The following is a 21,002-nucleotide window of genomic DNA, read 5'->3' on the forward strand; positions in this document are numbered from 1 at the left end:
AACGAGCGTTCACTTCGGCGAGGAAAACATGATGCACAAAAGTATAATTTCATACTTTAAATGTAAAATTTAGATTGTTTTATTGAAAAAAAAATGACCAAGACTACCAGAAGAAAACCACTTCCTTAATTCCGATGTTTGTGGTCTTTTCACAAAAAATTAACAATAATCGATTAGCTATAGTTATAATTATTTTTCACTTCTCGGAGGATTAAGATGAGTGCATGCAAGCAGTTTTTGAAGTCGAGAAAGCCATTTCTGTCATCTGTCTTATCTGACAACACCATTTTCCGTCCTTTTGCAATGTTATTTCGAAATTTCATCCAAAAGAGAAAGGAGAATGAAAAAGAGGTGCAACTGGATTGGAAACCATGACCTTGGGAACGAAAGCGGTAAACTTCACGATCACGTACTTGAGCAAGCGTGGATGTTTCGTTTTAAAGTGGTACTTGTTATAACTCATTGCTATTTATAAGAGGTCTTTTTTGAAATAGAGAAATAAGGAAATAGAGCCAGAAAAAACACGTAAGACATCAAGAACAACATTTTTTTTCACTCTTACATTTTTCTTTGGGACAAAGATATATCCGATTAGTGACGTAGATTATGTATGATGTTAAAAGGCTCACAGGACTTGTGAACACATCGGAAGACGGTGATGGTTTCTTTGCATGGCAGAGTGACAACAACTGACTCTTTTCAGTACTACTTAATTTCTTCTCATCATCTATCCCCTTTCACAAAGCTAATTTACTTCGCGCAGTAATTATTTATGTGCGTCGTTAACTGTGCTGGTAAGATAGTTATCGCATATCATGCCGGTTGATATCGGTTTTATCACGGGAATCATTTTAAGCGGAATAATCATAATCGGTGTGATTGGAAACGTTATGACTGACATTATTCGTGATAATCCTTTACAAATCGTTGCGGGATGAAATTGGAATACTCGCAAATCTCGCGGTGGTAGATCTTTTGCAGTCGGTCTTTGGGATGCCTCTGATAGCTGCTTCAGCCTTTTACAATCAGTGGTTGTTTGGTGAATCTCTGAGTACAATAAGTGGCTTGACCAACTCACTGTTCTGTTTGACCTCTGTTCTGAGACTCACAGCAGTATCTGTTGATAGATGGTTAGCAATATTGTGTATCCACCCCAGTACAGAAAGAAATTGGTTAACCATCAGAAGAGCAAGGTTTGCTTTGGTTTGCATTTGGATACATGCTTTATTTGTGGCGATTCTTCCTGCATTTGGATGGTCAAGGTTTGTAGAATTGTGGCTCTCTCAATGATTAACAAGTGTGTAAGTATTATGCAATCACTTTTTAGTAAACAAGTTTTTCGCGCCCTCAGTCTAGCCTTTCATTCATTGATTCTAGAGTTCAGTTTTCCCGTTCAGTGGATTTGTTGTTGATGCCATCATCGTCTCGCGACTCCCTTCGTTTATCTCCTCCCATTTTTCTGACTCCACATTATCGGAATTCGTTTCTCTCCTTGTTCGTGAACGGTATTTTATTCGTGTGTATTCGGTTACCGTCGGAAGTAGCTCCAAGGAGAATATCTTTAACTAGCTCTAAAATTCCTACGCATCGCTTAGAATCTCAAATAGATAATCAGAGAGAAAAAACGCAAAAAAAAAACCCTTCCAAAGTTCTTTGAAAAAAAAACAACAACAACAAGCGCGCTAAAAACCATCTGTGAAGAGCTGCTAGGCAATTATTTTCGTTGATTCGTCGCCAGTAATCTTTGTGCTATACGCATCACGAAAGTTTGTTGCGGGAGAAAAGGAGTGATGGGGAAAGTGTAGGTAGCTCACTCTGTTACTACCCAGAACACCTCGCTCTCTCGTGCTGCCAACATTACGGGGACCCAGGACGAGTCGGGGATTTTCACGCGCGCATGTCGAACTGAGCATGGGAGTGCCGAATTCCTCCGTAGCTAAGCGCTTTACAAACAAACACATCTCTATTTTTAGCTGACTTCGACTTCCTGTTGTTGCAGGTATGTTTATTTGTCGTATGAGTTCATCTGTGCTGTCCAATGGGAAAGCCATAATGGTTACACAATTTTTCTTAGCGGGGCAAGTTTCGTGACACTTGTCAGCGATCGTTGTAGTGCTGCGTTACGCTAGTGTCATGAAAACCGCTCGTCGTAAGGCTCGGGAGGAAACACGTGTCACGTGTCGGGAATAAGTTAGTTGCTCATTAATAATAAGTCAAATATTAATTGTAAAAGGAATTAGTTAAATGATGACGTGATAGATTCCCTCAGTAAATTGAACTTAGTGCACAGTTTATCAGGTGATGTACTTTGCACGCGCTAATTGAACCAAATAAGGAAGGGATCATGTGAATTAGGCTTGATATATCGTACGATAGTTATATTACTGTAAGCTGTGCATGTGATAGATTATAGTACTGTATTGTGTAAGACAGCAAAAAAGAACTGAAGTGCACGTACACTGTAATCAGATCGATAGTAGAACCCTTGAGAGGTAGAAGAATAAACTCCGCGTTAAAATAGAACGTAGACAGTGTGATAGATACAGTCCTCAGTTGAACCAGCGAGCGGAACAAAAATTCCGCAACATCACGGTTGGCCGATTAAGTGGGTCGAACGAGAAGCCTGGTACAAGTAGAACGGAAGAAGCTTTTAATAAAAATTGCGATAATTCGGAGAAATATGTTCGCGGAAAAGAAAATCATGCATTTATGTTAAACTCAAATATGAGGTGGGAGAAAAATGTTTTTGGGGAATCTTACATCAGCTTGGAAAAAGCAGAAACGACCTCCCGTAAAATGGAAAAACACCATGATGAGACAGAAAGAGACTCTAACATGAGTTCGACATTTGCGATTCGGAAAAACGGAACAAAGAGAAAATCCTCATCTAGAGTCGATCCCTCGAGTACAAGCGGGATGGCTTAATTAAATACTGTCGTGGCAGCCAAAGGACGCTCCAAAATGGCCGGAAAAGGCAAACATCCCGCACATATTAATACCCCTCCCTCTCGTAGAATTGGGACGTCCCGTGGAAATAAAGTTGACGTTGCTGTACCGGTAATAAATCGCTGGACAGAGGATATCTCTCCAAGAAATAAAGAAAACGAGGAAAAGAGATACTCTACTTCCCAATTAACCATATCCACCACCCGGCTGCCGGAACACCTCGCACGGATGCGAAAATTGATGAACGAACGGAAAAAGGAAGACGGGCGACCTAGGAGGCAAGTGTTAACGGTACCAGCCAGTCAAACTTTTCAGTTCATTAGTGGACGAACTTCTTAGAATCCTGCCCCGCCCCGCACGCCCTTTTCAACCCTCTCTTAAAAATCTCTCGTTACCAATGAGGATAAGGCTTTCAGTTGTGTTTTTTTAACTGTTAAAGATACCCACTAATGTACCAGAATGTGCACTTGAGTATGTGCTGCAAGGTAAATTCTGTGGATTAAACTTTCTGGGTATACAGGACCTGAGAAAACAGCGTTCTCCTTTTAATCATGAAGAAAATATTAACAGCTCTTCTGAATGAATAAGGAAAAGAAGCGAAGTCTTTGCAAATCATCTACAGCTGGTAGAATTACCTTCGTGAAAACCGTTACCAGTTTTCGCTCGTTCCTGCGGCTTCCAAATGCGACCTAACCATGGGAAATCTGGGAAGGACATTAGTAGTTACTAGGACAACACAAATGACAATAATATCGAAATCTTTTATATAAGTCGAGTATTTTAAGTTCGCTGACCTTTGTCCCTTCCTATGGATTTTATTCGATGGCCTCTTCTTATCAGCGATGGAAAGTGGGCAGTACACTTTCCTCAACTTACCTTTAAGGTTATTTAGTCTTTATCAATTCTACCGCCGTCTTCGCCTTCAATATCACAAATTGATTCGCAGTTGAGAGAAAAATCACTTACACTGATGTCTCGGTTTGACAAGTGACATTCATATTGTTTTCTCAGATGACTTGTCAGGTATTTTGGCGCCACTCTCGATTTTAATCTTTTTGGAATTTAAATGATTAAAACAGTTTCACAAAGTCAAAATCAATTTAGCCGCAGAAAAGCAGGAAGAATTAGTGAAGAAATATGACTAGCCTTCATCAAAGACACATTTTATGGAAGCTAATGTCAATATTCGATGAATTTCTGTTTCCTCGTAATCTGTAAATTGATCGATGTTCTTTCAAGCTTTCGTAGACCAAAACAATTTTGAAAAAAAAAACATTTACAAAAAAATTAATTAGCACCTCGTTAGCAAGTGAAGATTCCAAACTTAATTACATTACTTAAGATCCTAAACCTGTCGGATGAAATTAGTTTAATAAGAGGCACCTGGTGAGGCCCTGAGAAAAATGTTTATTACAGTTGTGTATGGGGGTAAGTCTGCAGCTTTATCAGTGAAGGTATCTAGTGCTCAGACATGCAACATAAAAGCAGCTTCTCTCATAGGTGATGGACAATTTTATCAAGGATTTTCAAAGCAGACAGAAATTAATCAAATATCTAAAAGGCTTTTATAACATTTGAAGTCTGTCAGATAAAAATAATTCGTCAGTGAAGTTTTCAGGATCTCGCACGACAACTCTCGTTTTAAAGCTGTCAATTTGTTTGTTGTTACATGCGTGAACACACAGCAGGGAGAGGTTAGACTACTTTGTGTCAACTGAAGTCGCTAAAACGTGGCCGTACTGTTGTCAGATATCTGAAGTATTCTTTAGACAGGATGAAAATTTTGTTAACCGTGCGGAACGAAATGTTCCAGTAACTCTCGACGATGTTAACTTGGACATTTTATGTTTTGTTAGAGTTGCATGGCCTCTCGATTCTCTTGGTATTAAAACAACACTTACTCATGTTCTTAAGTTTTTCTTTTTCTTGTTTGGGGTTTTGAATAGTTTTATACTTAGAGTAAGGCTATTGTAACAAAGTTACATTTTTAAGAAAATCTTAAAGAAAATGTACCACTGATTTAGCAAGATCGTCAATTAAAACTACCATTACTAACAAATATATTTACACTCTTTAGGACATTGAATACTTTTACGCGTTTATTAATGTCTTTCTATGATCTCTTTTGCGGATTAGAACTAATTTTATGAATATAATCCGATAAAATTTGCAGCTTAGTATCGTTAACGGTATCTACAGTATAGTTAAGTCACGAAATTTGAATACTCTAACGAAGTATTATCTGTGAGAGCGTCCTGGGAACGAGTTTTTGCTGCATCGAGCCCCGTAACAGCCCACAGTAACAGCCCTTACTTACCATTTTTGCAGAACAAGAAGAAGCACTGTTTAACACAGACTGCAGGCTCAAGCTGCTGTTAGATTGTATCAAAAAGCGGTGCAAGTGTGAAGTGCAAGGTGAGGTGTTTGTTACAATCATATTTTGCTGGGACTCAAATATTTCAACTTCAAAATCGTTTGTCCATAGAAATCCGCAGTGGTCCTGGAATATTTAAGGGAAAGTCTACTCATGTAGTATGATAAAAACGAGTTTATTTTTCATGGTGATTTTTATCACGTATGTATCTGCGAAAAGCACTCTTTTATACTCGATCTACTTGGGCGTGGCTAGGATTGTTCAAAAGGTAAGTGTTAGTGTTCAGCCGAAGCCTTCGGCTTCGGCTGAACAGTAACCGAGACCTTGATTATTCCGGATATCACAAAAACCGAATCCAATAATTGTTTTATTATACATTATCTTAAAGGAATTAACGCCAAACGCATTATCGCAGCGAACACAGTTTATTTTCGAACACTTAAAAATGTACAACTGTGTGGTAAACAAATTTTCACCTGGGCTAATTCCTCTTTGTAGTCTGGCTTCTGGATATTTTTCTCCTTGCGGTATTTGTTGAACATTTCCTTCGCCACTTTTGTCAGTATTTTAGTATTTTCCGAATACAAGTAATTTCAAGTAATTTCTCAATTTCTCGCTGGGTCGATGAAGCGAATCGAGAAGCCATTCTTACTTTGCTGTCCGTGAACTTGACATTGCTCCACTGGAAATCGTGCATTGCGCGCTCAACATACAGATTATTCACTAATCTGTAGGTACAGATTAGTGAATAATCTGTAGGTTGCACTGTTTCCCAGAATTTACTGTGGGCGTTTAGCCATTGAAAAGATAGATGGTGACTACAATGTATAATAATGGCAAGAAGAGGTGGCTTGTGTCAGCCTATCAAAACACAAGATTTCGACTATTTTGTATTGCCATGACAAAGTGTATACTTCCATTGAGGAATTTCGAAAATAATGGTATGTTATAAGGAAGACAATACTGAAAAAATAGTTAAGAATGAATAAAGAGGATCGACGATGGAGAAGCTGCGATGGATTCTGTCTTTCTTTTCTTCAGCTGAAGTGGATCTTTGTGAAGTAGCTGGTTATCCAAAATACCTTCAACATCAGCCTCAAGAATCTTATGCCACAAATTTCCTGAAACCCAGAGAAAAATACGTCCTTATACAGATGGAAAGTAAGTTATACTATATCCATGGCAAGGTTAATGTTACTATTTCCAGGTATTTAGAATTTATTCCGAAAAAACAAAAGCTAGCAATAGGTACTTGAATAACAGCTTGTTATTTATCTTTTCAGAGGAAAATGGAAGAGCATTTTACAAACCGCTTCTCAGGGATAAATCTGTTATCACGGACCATTTTTTAGGTAATTTATTGAACCAAAATATCCTTTATTAAGACACAAAAACACACGGTAGGGAAAAAAATCATGTTTTGCACTGAGTCAGTTTTCAGACTTGCTTTTTTCACTCAGAAAATTGTCATGCTGGCAAGCGGTAAAAGAGTCACCGAGGGTTTCACTAATGCAAGGGGGTGGGGTGGGTGGGAGAAGAGAGCATGAATTTCCCTAATGTTGTATTATACTTAAATTACCTACCGGTAACCAAGACTTAAATTACCTACAGGTTACCAAGAGATCATCGCTACTTAGATAATGTTTTGCTTTTCAGCGAGCTTGGAAAAGGATATGGCAAAGGGAGAAGGTAGTCGCTCACCTGGCGCCGATAGACTGCGATCGAAAAGAAATTCCCTAAAACCTGGACGAGCCGGCACATCAGGAAAGATAAAACCCAAGGCGCTCTCGATTAACAAGAATTCTTAGAAAATGCGTTCAACTTATCCTATGATAGGATGCTCTACTTCACAGCCAATGTCCTTGATGAAGAAGAGAGACACCACTCGCAAAGCAAACAAATTGAGCCCTCCTTACCCACCCCCCCTCCCGCATCTGACATGAGGCATTGCATTGACACTGCATAGTGTCCCAAGAGAACATTGTCCAGATCAACCCCCTCTAACTGGGGACTCCTAAATGGGTTGGTCTTCTTTAAAGGGACTGTAACAGAATATTTCGTCACAAGAAAATTCATCAAGAATTGATAACGAATAAAACACAATGATCTGTCTTCTCGCAATTGGCAATTAGTTTTTAATGCGATGCTGCTGTACAATATTGGTATTAGGAAGTAAAGGTTTTCGTATATTTTTAAAAGTATGATTATCTAACTTTTCTTTTGTATAATTCATAATTATGCAATCTTTCTTGGTAACTGAGTTGCCATTTTGTTTCATGCGACAACAATCGCCAACCTATATCAAACTTGCAAACAGATGAATGTGTTTATTTCCCCTTTAAAACTGGCCAAAACTTAAAATTACACTTCGTCATTTTGTGTAGTTTCACTAAGATTCAAGCCACCTGATACACTTGGTTTCAGAGGCGGGTTTTTGTTTTGTTTTCACTCTTGTTCCTTGAATTTTGGATGAAGCTCTGCTTTTAAAGGTCTACATTTGTTCAACGGAAAAAATTAGCTTGTTTTAAAAGATCTTTGACTCAAATATCCAAGAAGACACTCGGATGAAGTCCGCAGTGGTATTTTCTATGTCCACTTATCCTTTCCAAATCTAAATTGCTACACAGACCAAAAGTGAACTGATAGCTCATCTGGTTCGTCCATTGTCTGTAGAGATGAATAGCAAAACAGACAAAATTAAAAGGTTCTTTCGTAGTTTTATATACTGTCCCGCCTATAAAGTTACATATTTCAAAGCTGTTCCCGGGTACGTGCAGTATCCACCTGATTATCGCAAGAATTCATTTCCAGTTCAAATCTGGGCTCCATTAATGAAAATCTGTTGAAATACTTGAATGTTTTTGTCACACCGATCATGGATCATTTGATATGTTCTTTTTACTGTACCTTGAATTCAGGATCTGTTTGTTTCGCATCTAGTGCATTAGTAAGTGACATTCCGGAATCAAGTGATTCTGCATCTAAAAACAGATAGAATGTATCAACAATTTTTCACCATTCTCTTGAGGTTTCTAGATCTCAAGTTAGCAAGGTATGCGCCTAAGGTTCAGGTAACGTTTACTCACAAGAATCTCGTGCCAGTTCTCTCATTCGGACGAAGTCTGTCCGACAGTAGGCTGGGTCTAGTGGCCATTCGGGTTCACTCAGTTCATCGCTGTTGTTATTTTGAAGAATGTGTATTCTTGCTGTTTTCTCCGCCAACTGCGAGTGAAGGGATTTTATTCTAAGTTGAAGACAGTGGAATATTAAAGGTTAGTGTTTTTTGGGGTATAAATAATGTTGTTCGATGAAAGGTAAGAAAAATTCTAAGACTAACAGTAACTCACATGGATTCTAAATCAGCACAGCGCCTGTTGGCCACGTAAAGTTCTTCGACGGATTTTAAATTTTCTGCTCTACACTCAGCGATAATCTTTTCGCGTTCTTGGATCGATTTTTCCAGTGCCACTATCCGTGCTTCCCTGAATTAAAAAAAAAAACAAAAAACAATAGAGGGACTGTGGGTACATGATTCCTAATACTAGTTCGCACTCGCCTTAATTTTTAGAGCTATGACTTATCTATGGAAAATTATGCTTGCCGTTTGACTGTATTGTGTAAGAATAAACTTACTTTGGGACAGATACAGCTTTAATGGCCAAACTCCTTGATGTGCCTTCTTGCATTAACGTTTGTTCGAGCTGAAAGAAAAATGACGAAGGTTCAGTCACCATTTTCCTACGGACAAATTCTTTTTAAAAAGTTTTATGCATGAAAAATAATATTTTATTTTCACGTGGACAATTACCCGTGATAAATTATCTTCCAGCACTTGAATCCTTTCGTCTTTCTCTCTTAACATTTCAAGTAACACGGGAATACTTGTAGGGCCATCTAACCCTGCTATACCTTCATCAGCTGAGATTGAATGACGGTGACGTGTTCTTATTTCGTCAGCAGTTGTCGAGCCCGACCCCTCGTCAACTGGGTTACTTTCCGTCACGTGCAGACCATCTGCCATCCCTGTCGAGCTCACGTAATTCGTGTGCAACTTTTGTTCGAGCTGCAACAGAAAAATTGTATTTCTCGACCAAACTTAACTAATACGAAATACGTGATTTAAGCTCCAAATCAATTAGAACACGTCGTGATTTCGTTTTTTAAGAAAATTTGAATCGCACCTCATTTTGAAGACATGTTATTCTTTCTCGACTTTGTGCCAGGGATGAACTCAACAAATCTTTGTCCCTCTCTAGTTCTCCTATTTGTGTGTTCTGTTGATTTATTGTGCCTTCCAGCTCTTCTCTCGTTGAAATGAAGTTGCTATCTAAGTACAGACAAATGAAATGTTTTTACCAACTAGTTCTTTTATGATTTTCTGTAGCAGCTCTATTATTATTATTATATAACATGCTCAACCTCGTCTGCGAAATACAAAGATGTTCATGAAACTCTTTGGTACATGTGCTCAGGGGAGAGGAATGGGGGTAAACGACTAGAAGGGATGAGGTGTATCTGATTGCCAGGCAACTTCGGGAGGTAATTTCGCACTCATTCCTGCCTGTGTGGCTTTGGGAGACTTGGTGACGAGTTTATGTCAGACGCTGCGCGGGAGCCAACAGGAACTCAAATTAAAGAAAGAAACAGCTTAAAGCGCGGGAAAAAGCGACTGGCATTAGTTTTGCATCTAATTAATGGAGAGATTAGCGAAAATTTTCAAAACCAATCACAGATCGTAGTGGAGAAGAACCGAAGTAGTCTAGGAGTACTTGCGACACTCGATTTAAAAATTAGTTTATGTGTAATCAAATGGCGACGAGTGAAATTAGGAAATAATTTCACGCGCGTTTTGTCAAAATTCGGATCGGGGAATTATCAGAATTTTGACAAAACGCGCGTGAAATTATTTCCTAATTTCACGAGAAAACCATTTGATTACTTTTTAATATTGTGGGTGACAGATTACGTCTTGTTTACACACTGAGGCGTAAAATCGTTCGAGTACTTTATCCAACTGCTCGGGAAGAATCATCTCCAGGTTTTTCTCAAGGCAATTTTTGTCACAACACTTCTCAAAAACTCGCACCCAGTTAATTGTGCTCTTTCGCGTATTTAAATTTTCGGCCGCTTCTTTTAATTTCGTAACTTCTTCGAGGGTCACCACCTTAAATCTCGATGCCATCTTGGTCTGATCGAGATACAAGAGATGTTACCATGGCAATTTTGTAATTTTACATGTGAAATTAAAAGATCAACGCTGAAATTTCGTGCCAAAATTAAGGAGTAATTTGTCACCTATGATATTATTAAAAAAATTTATCAGTGAGATTACTTTGACATATGAGCTGTCGTATGACTTCATTCTTGAGTTTAAGTTCCCTCTTGAAGTTCTCCAATGAATTCTGTAAAAAATGGAAAAGAAAGTGACACAAGGCACTCGTGATAATGAATGTCTAAGGTGCTAAAATATATTTAATACACGTACTAATATATGCTCTTAGTCCACTTAAAGGTTACCTTGCTGTCGGCTTATTGAGTACAAGAAAAGCTGTGAACAAGGTTGGTAACCTGGGTTCGTTTTCGACTACATCATATGATTATGCTGTTACATGTCGTTCAAACTTATGATGTTTTTATAAATTACCTTTCCTTGTTCGACTTCACTTTTACATTTCTCCAGCTCAGCTGTTGATAGAATATTAAGAGGAATATGTTTTGATAACAATGTGACTGCTGCCATACCCGGTACAAACATCGACAACAACGTTATTAGTACTGAAATCGCTAACTACATCCATAGTTAGTAGAGGGGACATCCAAACTTTTCCCATTCAAACCTAGTTTTGACAACGAAAACGTATTTGTATGGAAGTATCGTTCTTCAATCAGTTCATGTTTTTTTTTTTTTTTTTTCTCGACTTGATTAACAGGGTCTTTAATTCCGCAGCTTGGATCAATATAAACAAATCTTACTTAATTTTGTCTCTATCTCTTTAATTACCTGTTAGCGAGCTTTATCAGCTTAAGTTATGCATCGATTTATATCGGCTAATTATGGCGCCCTTTTTTTACTTTCCTTAGAGATTTTAACAACAGACGGATCAAATGAAACATCAAATTGTTACTAGAAACGTCAACAAGTCAGTCTTTCATATGAACTTATATGCATATTACTTCTACAATATGACGAGAACTTATTGCTTTACTTTCGGTCATTAGAGAAAAAATTGTGCTTTTTTATAATCTCATTAAATCTCGTAGAAGTAGAATTCTGCTTGGGGAAGAGAAACAAATGAACCTAACGTGATCTTATCTCTGATTTTTCAATCGTGATAGATGTCGGCTTTAACAAGTTTCTTAAATATCGCAAATATTCTCTCAATATTTTAAATTCGCTTTTAATATAAACCTGTCTGTGCCATTTAATAGCACGTTGCCGTCTCCACTTAAGACTTAAAAAATGATAAGTTTTTAAAACATTTTCACCCTCAATATTGTTTGTAGATTTGCATGAATAACAGATTTTTAGGTAGAAAAACTGTTTATCAATTTCATTCGTATTTGTAGTTAGTTTACCGAAGAAAATCTAAACAATATTTTCATGTTTGATGCATGTTTTTTTGCATGAAGAAAGAACAGGCCGACAGCGTTTACAACATACTAAAACTGTAAAAATATCCATCTTCTAACTTCGAAACGATCATTGCACATCAACCTAACTTGAGAATATTTCTGCATTTAGCAGATTTTACAGAGGTTTCTTTGCTTTCTATCATGTTTTAAATTTTTTTGCGCTGGCGAGAGATACACTATTATTACAAGGCATGGCATTTCAGTGAAGTTGTCGTTATAAATATACAGCTGATACCAAACAAATAGTGGAAATTTCACTTTTAATTTACAATACACATCTGTTTGAAACCCACATGATTCTCACCTTTTAGATTCCTGTTTCTTTCTCGAAGTTTCTTCATCTCCGTTTCTATTCGTGTTCTTGTGCTATATTCCAGATTTTCTCGTTTCCTAAACGATATTTGTAGTTCCTCGTATGCAGTGCGTAAGATCTCAAGTTCACTTTCAACCTGCAATATAAATTTATTGTTAACCTGGGTTGAGGTCGTAATTACGTATACTGGCTATTTTTGTTTTTCTTTTTTTGGACCGAGACGTAGTAGTGGACCCTATAGACACTAAAAAAAGGCAAAAGGAGACGTCAACTTCCAATGATTATGACCTCAACGTAACTTTGGTCAACAGAGGACTCATTATCTGTTCAAAAGATTTCCTCACGAAATTTCACTTCAGTGCCTAGTGTAGTTAAAAAAATATATCTATTTTTCTTTGTTTTTGCCATACACAAGACATGCTGTTGGTGTGTTTTGTGGTTCTGTTGCCGCAACTTGTTTTGTGCAGAGAACAAAATTTTATCAAATGTTACGAAGTGTATAAGCAGGCATCGAGTAACTTTGTGTTGTTATGGGAAATAGAACGGGCAATCCCGAGGGTTTAAACACGAAGGCGCGCTATATAAGGAAGTCTTCCCTGGGAAGACCTAGGCTCATTTGTTACTCACCGTTGACGTGTGCGGGTCAAATTCAAATGCTGGTAGACGAACAAAAGGAGCTGATGAGATATCTATTGTTTACTTCCACCAGCATGGTGGCATGAGGTAACGTGCGAACCACCGACTTCGATCTCAAATTTACCGCCACAAATAAAGACAGTTTCCATTGGAGAAAGGAAATACAAATCTCAAAAATTCTTGTATTGTGATGAAGACATAAAGCAATTTTGAGGAATGCGCCCGTTGTTCACTGCTTTGGAGTAGCTGTAGCTCAAGTTGACTCGACTCTAACACTTCTACATCACACGACGGTTGATTGACAAATGGTCCAGTGGGACCTAAGGCTCCTTTTATAGCGCGCCTTCGTGTTTAAAGTATGTGCCCGGGTTGTGCCATTGCAAACCGTAAGCGAGACTTTTTCTTCCCTTACCTTTTGCATTCTACTCATTTCATAGTAAACACTTTGCAGTTTTTCTCGTAATGCAACATTATCACTTGATAACAGTTCAACCATTTGAGTGGCTCTTGTGGCAACTGCTGATGCTGTTGGCGTCGGATCAACTGGCCTGTTTGGATCTTCATCACAGATATCTGCAGGAAAGGGACAATGCATGTGTTAGCTAAATCTTTAAAGGAGCCAAGCGACCGATACCGCTGGAGTTATCCCCTTATTTGTGGCTAATATTAAACAACAACAAGTATTGCTACGCCTCTAGGATGGAAAGGGATGCTCATAAATCATAGGTAACCTCCAAATTTATTTCTTCACGTTTCCTTGTCATTTGGCCGGCATTAAGAGACAGTGATGATGATAATAACTATGATAATCTGCACGATAATGCTATCAACACGAATGGAAGATTTTTCGCCTTATTTGTAGACCTTTGATGACTCCAAAATGTACTCTCGACCCAGTCTATTTTTGTCGGGTGTTTTTGGGTTCTCTCATATCATTGAGTTCTTCTAGGGGCACCTGTGGGTTGATACCCTTCCGGGACGGAACAGGCGCAGGCTGGGGTTTTTCCCCCTACGGAATAGGTCCACAATATGTGTAAAATCTTCCGGTGATTGTTCACTAATCGATACTTAAATACAGACTTATAAAATGCAAGTCCCTTACATTTCTCTTACCAAAATGGTGTTTGTTGTGACTGTCTGTAAGACTAAAATCTCTGTCAGAGCTATCATCGCTCACTGATTGTCCTCCAACGCTATGCTTGAAGTTTATAACTCTTTGATTCAGCGGCAATTTTTCATTTGATCTGTATTCAGTATGGGCTCTTCGCTGATCGTCGCCATACACGACAATTAATTTTTGTTCATCGTCATCGTCATCAAAATTGCTGACAGTAATGAGTGGAGTTGATAAGGTTTGTGTATTTTTTGCAAAGTCTCTTCCAATGGACGCCGCCGGCTGTTTACTTTTTATCGAGGCAAGCTTGGAGGATTCTTTCAGGAGAATTTCCCTGTCCTTACAATTTGTGACCTCAAGGTCATCTGGAGAAAGAGTAGAGACAGATTAAACCAAGTTTTTCGATTTTGTATCTATTTTTTTTTTTTTGTACGAATATATGTCCTTTCTCATACTTAGTTACACTGAAGATTTAGCCGATACCACGGGTAAATTCTTGATCTTTCAGTGGAAAAGTGCTCATAACGGAGATCCGAATTTAGCCACTAAACACATCTGAAGGATCTTACAAAGCAGTTTTAGATTTTGACTACAAACTGATATGAGCTTCTGAAGGAAACAATGTCAATGGCTGAAAGTACAATCTTGCTCTGGTAGGGAAAACTGAACAAATCACGATTTTTTCTGTGGTTTTATGGCTGAATAAATATTTAAGGAAAGTGTTAGGTAAATCACCTAAGCTGGGTCGTAGTCTACGAAGCAAGGGGGGGGGGGGATGGGTCTTAGGAAATTTTAGCCGACAAAATTCACTCTCTATTGAGGGCTCAAAGTCCAGAAAAAAAAAAAAAAAAAAACGTAAAAAGTAAGCGCTAAAAATAAACTGGTATGCTTTGTCTAATTCTTTTGATCCCCAAGCCATACCCTATTTAGCACTACATACCCGTCAGAAAGAACTAGGGGAGTGCCTTATTACCCACCCCTCCCCCCCCCCACTCCTTAACCTTCCTCCCTCCTAAGCCATTGATGTAGATGAGGATAAGTAGACGAGCGAAGTGCTCAAGTTCATGATCGGAAAATTGCTACGTCATTCCTGACGATCAAGGCGTTTCAAATGATGCATAGCTCAGTGATTTGTTTTGTAAACAGGTGTCATTTTCTGATAGGGTTCAAATATTTTTTTTTTAGAATTGATGAGCCCTTACTAAAAATCATTTTATTTATTCTAGGTTTTGACAGGATCTTGATATAACTAGAACTACAAGTCCAATTTGTTCTTTCTCTCAACTGTTTATTAAACTTTGTTCGTGGATGAAGCTTTTCGTTACAACAGTGTCTTCATCTGTTCCTTAAGAGACTGTGAAAGGAAGCGTTTATTCATTACAGAAGAAAAGTTATAAACACAGATGTGCCCAGTAATTGCAACAAAATTTTAACTGTCGTGACTTCTCGTGATTTGCATGTAGTCGCTAATTTGTAGTTTAGTTAAGTGGAGCATAAAACATTTTATAAGCTAGGATCAAAAGAAATTAGATTTCAGTGGAATTAAGCCGTCGATCTATTGTTGAGACTTTCTGCCCATTTTGACGCAGCATAAAGATGAAACAAAAGAGAGCAGAAAGATTACAGAGTCACAGATTCATAAATAAACTTAATTGTTATGCTACGTAGTGGTAAAGTGAGGAAAACTTGTTTATTTTTCCTGCTGTTGTTAATTAGTAAGCAAAACTGCTTGATAAGAGCATCTTACGAAATACTTACTTGGAGATAAAAAGATTCACTTTGATTCTCTGACACAATATCGCGAGCAACCAAGAGTATAAACAAAAGCTAAAGTTCGTGTTCTCTCGCATCAGAACATCTAAACTTTACAACATTTCTATCATGATATGTGACCGTCGCTTCACTAAGGCAACGCAGAGATTTCCGATCTATCGATCAAGAGCTCTCCAAAAGACAGACACTATTATATCCGGCGAACTATAGAGCAGTTTTATACAACTACTGTTTGAATATTATGTTGTGGATAATTGCGTTGTGGTTTCTAATTTATGTTTGTTTATCAGGCTAAACTTCTGCTATATTTATGTGTTTGGTCAGTTGATAATTATCAAATTTTGCCAGCTAGTAGAATCAATCAAATTATAATGTAGGCTAAAAACTTGATGAAATATTAAAGATATGAAACTGTGATAATTTAAGTTGTAGGAACTAGGCTCAATTTTAGTCGTCAAGTACTCACCAAGAAAATTATCATCCATTTGGAGCAAAACAGCTCCATTGACAAAATATCCTACAAGAAATCCACAGTGAATAATTAAAAGAGAACAGACTATACAAGCTCGCCGAAAACTTAGCAAAACTTTCGCATCTTTGTACGACAGCACAACAGTACAAAGGATTTCTGTCAAAACATTTAAAACAAACGATATTGCATGACCTCCTCGAACTTGATGCGTTTTTTACTCGGCTAATATCATTCGGTTTAAGTTGAATAACCGAAAACTTTCAATCTGCGCACTCAGTGTCAAGGACAGCTCATTGAGTCAGTGTGCCTGATGTCAAGAAGAGCTGGATTAATTATGTCAGAAAGAATTTACCTTTAAATCTCTTGGCATACTTTGAAAGCCTTATTTCTTTTAACCAGTCCGCAACTTCGTCAGCGTTCCAATCCATTAAACGTTTCAGTGCAAGGCAAGTTTTTGGCTTGCAATGCCGAAGTTTGTACAACTCCGTGCAACAAGAAACCACAAAACCTCAACTCATTACTCCTTTGTTTCCAATGCAAACGTTTCCTGAGAACTCTTCGTGCTCAAAGGAAACGGAGTTTCACTTCAGTCTCACTTATTTTTTTCCCGCGAACAACAACATGCTAGTGCAATCTCAAACAAAATGTCAAGCTAGATTGAGTGAAGGCAGTGAAATGGTGACATTAACTTTAATGAGATGCCCTTGATGCTTACCAGTTAATTAACGCCGAGCCACTGGTGGCCTGACCGTAATTAAACTTCCTTCCCTCATCATAATATAGATACAGACACACATTTCTCAAAGTTAGACTCGCTATGGCAAAATTTAATTATTCTGCTCTAAAATGAAAAAGTCAAGTAAAACACCTTTATAACTTTTTTTTTATAAATTAACTTAATTTAAAATAAACTCAAATTGTGTGGCCAGTACTAGGCACTCGTCAGTTCACCTTGTAAGTTTCCTTCGTTTTTTCATCCTTATTTCTGAAACAAAACTTTGCCCGTTTCTTTTCGGTTCAAAAATATTTCTTTTTAGCTTGAAATAACGCACATATCTGACGCACGCTTGTGATGATCGATTTCAATCTGATGACCTTAAAACTATCAACTCTGTGATCTTTATTTCTGTACCTGCATGGCCTCTATGAGTTGTTAGTCAATCGCGTTATCGGTAAATTATCAGTCAGTAAAAGTTACAACTTTTTGTTTACTTTGTGTTGACGCTATTACTTAAACGGAAGTAATGCCCTGAAAGCTATTTCCGGTGTAATTATCGAATGCTCTTGGAACCTGTTTAGGATGGACGCAAGTGCGTCAGAATGACGTCAGCAGCAGAGAAAACGTTCTAGTGAGAGGCTTCGAACGCGAAACGCAAAGGGAGAACGCATAGTGCGATGGAGAACGTAGTGACATGCAACATGTCCTCTCGATTTATTTTCTAAAAGAATTAAAGGATTACATATTCGTAACCGTGTATCTTTGTAAAACGAAATTAAAATTGAATACTGAAAACTGAATCAGTTGTGGAAGCTTTTCACCGAATTTCGACTGCCTTTGTGTTGATTGTTGGAATAACACTCTACTTGACACAGATCTTTTGATGCGTTTTGACACCTTCAACCGACTTGACTAAAATTTAAATTCATTTGATACTGTTTTCGTTCTCGACTAGGAGGATAAAATAGTATTCAAGTGGAGAACATTTTTTCAGGCTTTGTACGATTACCAGGCAGCAGTTCTACTTTGTCAACTTATTGGATTTACTTTCTTTTGGAAACTCCATCTAATTCATCGAGGGAAATTTTTCGTAAAATGTGGAAGCAGCATCTTTTCACGGTTTTTCTCTTTGGAGTCATTATTTTTAATGCCGCAATGGTAGTGCTTAAACGTAAGTGATGCCTCAGTTATTTCTTCTATTTAGTGATCTATGTAGTTTGCCTCCTGTAAAAATACGCGTCGAGAATATGCTTCTTCGAAAAAGATCTTTTTTCAAATCCCCTGTTTTTGTTAGTAAGTGCAGATTTAGGTTGACATACATTTGACTTCGTTCTCACTATAATGCGATTTATTCAAATCAGCATTTTTGTCAAAATCATCCGTACAATTGTCAACATAAAAACTTTATGTAATCGATTACTTTGCAGTTCTTCTTTAATATTTTGAATAGATTGTAAAGAAAGCGGTCTTTTCCTGAGTTTTTTCGTTTTTCTTTTGCTCGCTCTCTAGATATTTACTACAGAAGCTCTTCATCGTTGCTCACATGCGATGGTTCAGACAGCATTCTTGGTATACCTGCTGAACAGTGTCCGCTGAAAGCTTTATCGAGTTACTGCACTAAGAGAGTATTAGATGGCGTGAACATAAGGCAAGGACTTGTTCTTGGAAAGGAAAGAAAACAGAAAGGTATTAGTGGGCGATAGTCATCTTAATTTTGCGAATCTGATCTCGATTTAAGATGCAATTCAAAAGGTTTAGTTTTGTAATTACTAAAACAGAGTACACTGATTTGCGTAAAGTTAGAAAGAAAATAATCGAAGAGAAATTTCAAAGACAGTTTTATTAACCGATACTCTGCTATTTGTGTCTTCTCCAAGATTGCTAGAACTTTGGATATTTCTTTCTATTTCTCGGGCGTTCAAAAAATGGCGGACAATTTGAATCATATTTTTGACTGCGAAGAGTCGGAATGGCTGGCAAATATTGATCCAAGTTTATTAGATGATCGAACGAAGAAAAACAGCTACACGACCTGGAAATTTCTTCATTTATTGAAGAAAATAGAATCAGCAACACGTCAACGCGCCAATTCCATTAGGCGCGTTGACGTGCCATTAAATAAATATCCGCGAAGTTCGCCCGCACTGAAATAACAATTTGGCGTGTTGGATAATAAATAACCTATTAGACGTTTTGTTGTTTAGCATCGCTGAGCATTTTTACTCGTTATTTGTATTTCGTCAAAATACGGCGCAACTCGTTTAAAAAATACCCAGAGAAACCACACAACAAAACGTCTAATAAGATATATTTACTGACTTTTGTCAATTTTTCTCCAGTTTTCCTCACTGTCGGCATTGTTGGAACTAAAGGCGAAGAGAGTAACCTGCTACAAGCTCTCTATTCCTTGACAAAACACATTTCAACAGAGGAGCATGTCGACATTGTGTTCGCTGTGGTTTTCGAAGGAGATTCCAATTCACTTCTTTTACAGCGCATCAAAAGCGAATTTGAACAAGAACTGGACAAAGGTCTTATTCAGGTCTTACATCCAACGCGAGAATTTTACGAGGCAGTCAACATAGAACCCGCGGGATGGGGTGATTTGACAGTAACGGAGGCTTTCAAAAATAATACAATGGCCTTCAACAAAAGATTGTGTTTTCTCCTCGAGTACTGCTTCCGTTTGTCAAAGCACTTCTTGCTTTTGACCGATCAAGCCCGAGCTTTTAAACCCTATTTGCCGGTAATCAAGGAAGTTGTAAACAAAATCGAAGAGAAAAACCTTACATTTTACGCACACGATTTCGGAGAACGATCGCTGCCCTCCTTAGGACGGCTTTATTCTGAGGCTTTGGTCGGTGACTTGGCTGACTATGCGGCTCTTTTCCCCGGCGGTCGTCTCCCTCAATCAATCGTAAATGTCTTTGCAAATCTGAGAATGTCGTGTCCATTAACTTCTCAGGAAGGTGGTCAGTTCCTATTTAAAATGGCTATAGAGCCACGCGGCTCAAAACCAAGGGCTGAGTTTGAAACAACTTTCAAATGTGAAGGAGGTCATGAAATAGAAAAAGCTTTCATTCACGAAAGCTTTGCTTGGCTCCAAACACCGAAAAAGGATGATAAAGTTATAGTGAAATTCGTATCACCTTTTAAAATTTCGCGCGTGCTTGTAGCCACTGGAAGTCCTTTTTATAGTGATATGATGATTAACAGCGAACTCTCACTATGCGCAAATAATATGGAAACAAACACTTGCGATGAATCACAATGCAAGGTAGTTGCGTCCTTCACAGATCCCGTTTTAGATGTTAGAAACTTAGAAACTGTCGTGAACTTTTTTGTAAAATGCTTAAAAATTCATTTTATTGCAGACGTTAAGCGATGGGTTATGATACGAGAGATTTCAGTTTGGTCAAGAGTATACGAGTAATTACTTGGTCAGACTAACCATTGTAAAAAGGGCTGTAAATCTGCACGAATTGATTGATGAAATGTACAAGGCCAGAGTCCAAGTAAAACTCGAGATGTGATCGTGAAAACTTTTGTCATTGGGTTTGACTTTCCCCAAAATTTGAAGGGGAGCCATACGCACAACTTGAAACCCACTTTTACGTGTATTGCGCGTTTTTGTGTTCTGTAAAAGTGGCGTAACATAAAGGTAAAGAAGTGGTTGTGGGCGTTGGGAGAGGTGGTAAAAATTTTGAGAAGGATACTTCAAGCAATTCTGGAAAAGCATCCCAAGATAAAATTTTGCCAAATATACAGTCAACTCTCCTCTAAAGGACACTCTCGTAAGCGGGTAGCTTACTTACGAACACTTTTTTCAATTCCCAGATTTTCCTGCTAGTGAAACTCAGTATTTACACACTCCCGTAAGCGAACACTTTCTCATCATGAAGCGGACACAGACACTTGCGAAAGTGAAGATTGGATTCTTCTTCTGTGTATGCTCTTTCCTGAGCAGACATCCCATGCATGATAAGTGAGTGACTCTTGGCAGTTAAATTTGTCTTGAGTTTG

At 38.0% G+C, this 21,002-nt stretch overlaps 3 protein-coding genes and 1 long non-coding RNA gene across 7 annotated transcripts; 3 read left to right on the forward strand and 1 right to left on the reverse strand.

The window, feature by feature from the left end:
• Positions 1–12: 12 nt before the first annotated feature.
• Positions 13–7,521, forward strand: LOC111328501 (uncharacterized protein CXorf65 homolog). Of its 2 annotated transcripts, XM_022932946.2 has the most exons (5): positions 13–4,374; positions 5,275–5,361; positions 6,362–6,481; positions 6,604–6,672; positions 6,977–7,521. In XM_022932946.2, exons 1-5 carry the CDS (start codon positions 4,350–4,352, stop codon positions 7,126–7,128), a joined length of 453 nt encoding a protein of 150 aa, XP_022788681.2. In that variant the 5' UTR covers positions 13–4,349; the 3' UTR covers positions 7,129–7,521. The 2 variants fall into 2 exon arrangements, with proteins under 2 accessions (XP_022788681.2, XP_088582938.1); XM_088726812.1 differs by lacking the exon at positions 6,604–6,672.
• Positions 7,433–16,961, reverse strand: LOC111328499 (angiomotin-like protein 1). 3 transcript variants are annotated; one of them, XM_022932942.2, is made up of 14 exons: positions 16,614–16,959; positions 16,256–16,306; positions 14,016–14,381; positions 13,315–13,475; positions 12,258–12,402; positions 10,965–11,005; positions 10,653–10,722; positions 9,502–9,647; positions 9,129–9,383; positions 8,954–9,021; positions 8,668–8,802; positions 8,407–8,564; positions 8,228–8,301; positions 7,433–7,987 (listed from the first exon to the last, which is right to left on the reverse strand). In XM_022932942.2, the coding sequence occupies exons 1-14, from the start codon at positions 16,687–16,689 to the stop codon at positions 7,940–7,942; spliced, it is 1,794 nt and encodes a 597-aa protein (XP_022788677.2). In that variant the 5' UTR covers positions 16,690–16,959; the 3' UTR covers positions 7,433–7,939. The 3 variants fall into 3 exon arrangements, 2 of the variants coding, with proteins under 2 accessions (XP_022788677.2, XP_022788678.2); XM_022932943.2 differs by lacking the exon at positions 16,256–16,306; XR_015989308.1 differs by lacking the exon at positions 7,433–7,987 and having other exon boundaries at positions 8,407–8,542; positions 16,614–16,961.
• Positions 9,914–16,247, forward strand: LOC148726070 (uncharacterized). Its single transcript, XR_015989309.1, has 3 exons — positions 9,914–10,879; positions 13,390–13,628; positions 14,525–16,247. It is a non-coding gene; the product is annotated as an uncharacterized LOC148726070 (long non-coding RNA).
• Positions 16,962–17,497: 536 nt separating the features above from the next.
• LOC111328500 (alpha-1,3-mannosyl-glycoprotein 4-beta-N-acetylglucosaminyltransferase C) lies at positions 17,498–20,521 on the forward strand. Its single transcript, XM_022932945.2, has 3 exons — positions 17,498–18,150; positions 18,489–18,665; positions 19,319–20,521. The coding sequence occupies exons 1-3, from the start codon at positions 18,075–18,077 to the stop codon at positions 20,410–20,412; spliced, it is 1,347 nt and encodes a 448-aa protein (XP_022788680.2). The 5' UTR covers positions 17,498–18,074; the 3' UTR covers positions 20,413–20,521.
• The last annotated feature ends 481 nt before the right edge of the window (positions 20,522–21,002 follow it).

This window comes from Stylophora pistillata, chromosome 7, assembly GCF_964205215.1.
Source record: "Stylophora pistillata chromosome 7, jaStyPist1.2, whole genome shotgun sequence".
Classification (NCBI taxonomy): Eukaryota; Metazoa; Cnidaria; class Anthozoa; order Scleractinia; family Pocilloporidae; genus Stylophora; species Stylophora pistillata.

Excerpts from the sequence above, each read along its gene's own strand:
- LOC111328500 (XM_022932945.2), top strand. The coding sequence starts at position 18,075 with ATGTGGAAGCAGCATCTTTTCACGGTTTTTCTCTTTGGAGTCATTATT. Across the intron at positions 18,151-18,488 it reads CGCAATGGTAGTGCTTAAAC|ATATTTACTACAGAAGCTCT; the intron begins GTAAGTGATGCC and ends CTCGCTCTCTAG. Across the intron at positions 18,666-19,318 it reads AAAGGAAAGAAAACAGAAAG|TTTTCCTCACTGTCGGCATT; the intron begins GTATTAGTGGGC and ends ATTTTTCTCCAG.
- LOC111328501 (XM_022932946.2), top strand. The coding sequence starts at position 4,350 with ATGTTTATTACAGTTGTGTATGGGG. Across the intron at positions 4,375-5,274 it reads TATTACAGTTGTGTATGGGG|AACAAGAAGAAGCACTGTTT; the intron begins GTAAGTCTGCAG and ends CCATTTTTGCAG. Across the intron at positions 6,482-6,603 it reads CGTCCTTATACAGATGGAAA|AGGAAAATGGAAGAGCATTT; the intron begins GTAAGTTATACT and ends TTATCTTTTCAG.
- LOC111328499 (XM_022932942.2), bottom strand. The coding sequence starts at position 16,689 with ATGGATTGGAACGCTGACGAAGTTGCGGACTGGTTAAAAGAAATAAGG. Across the intron at positions 10,723-10,964 it reads GTGAAGTCGAACAAGGAAAG|AATTCATTGGAGAACTTCAA; the intron begins GTAATTTATAAA and ends CATTTTTTACAG. Across the intron at positions 8,565-8,667 it reads TGTGCTGATTTAGAATCCAT|AATAAAATCCCTTCACTCGC; the intron begins GTGAGTTACTGT and ends TCTTCAACTTAG.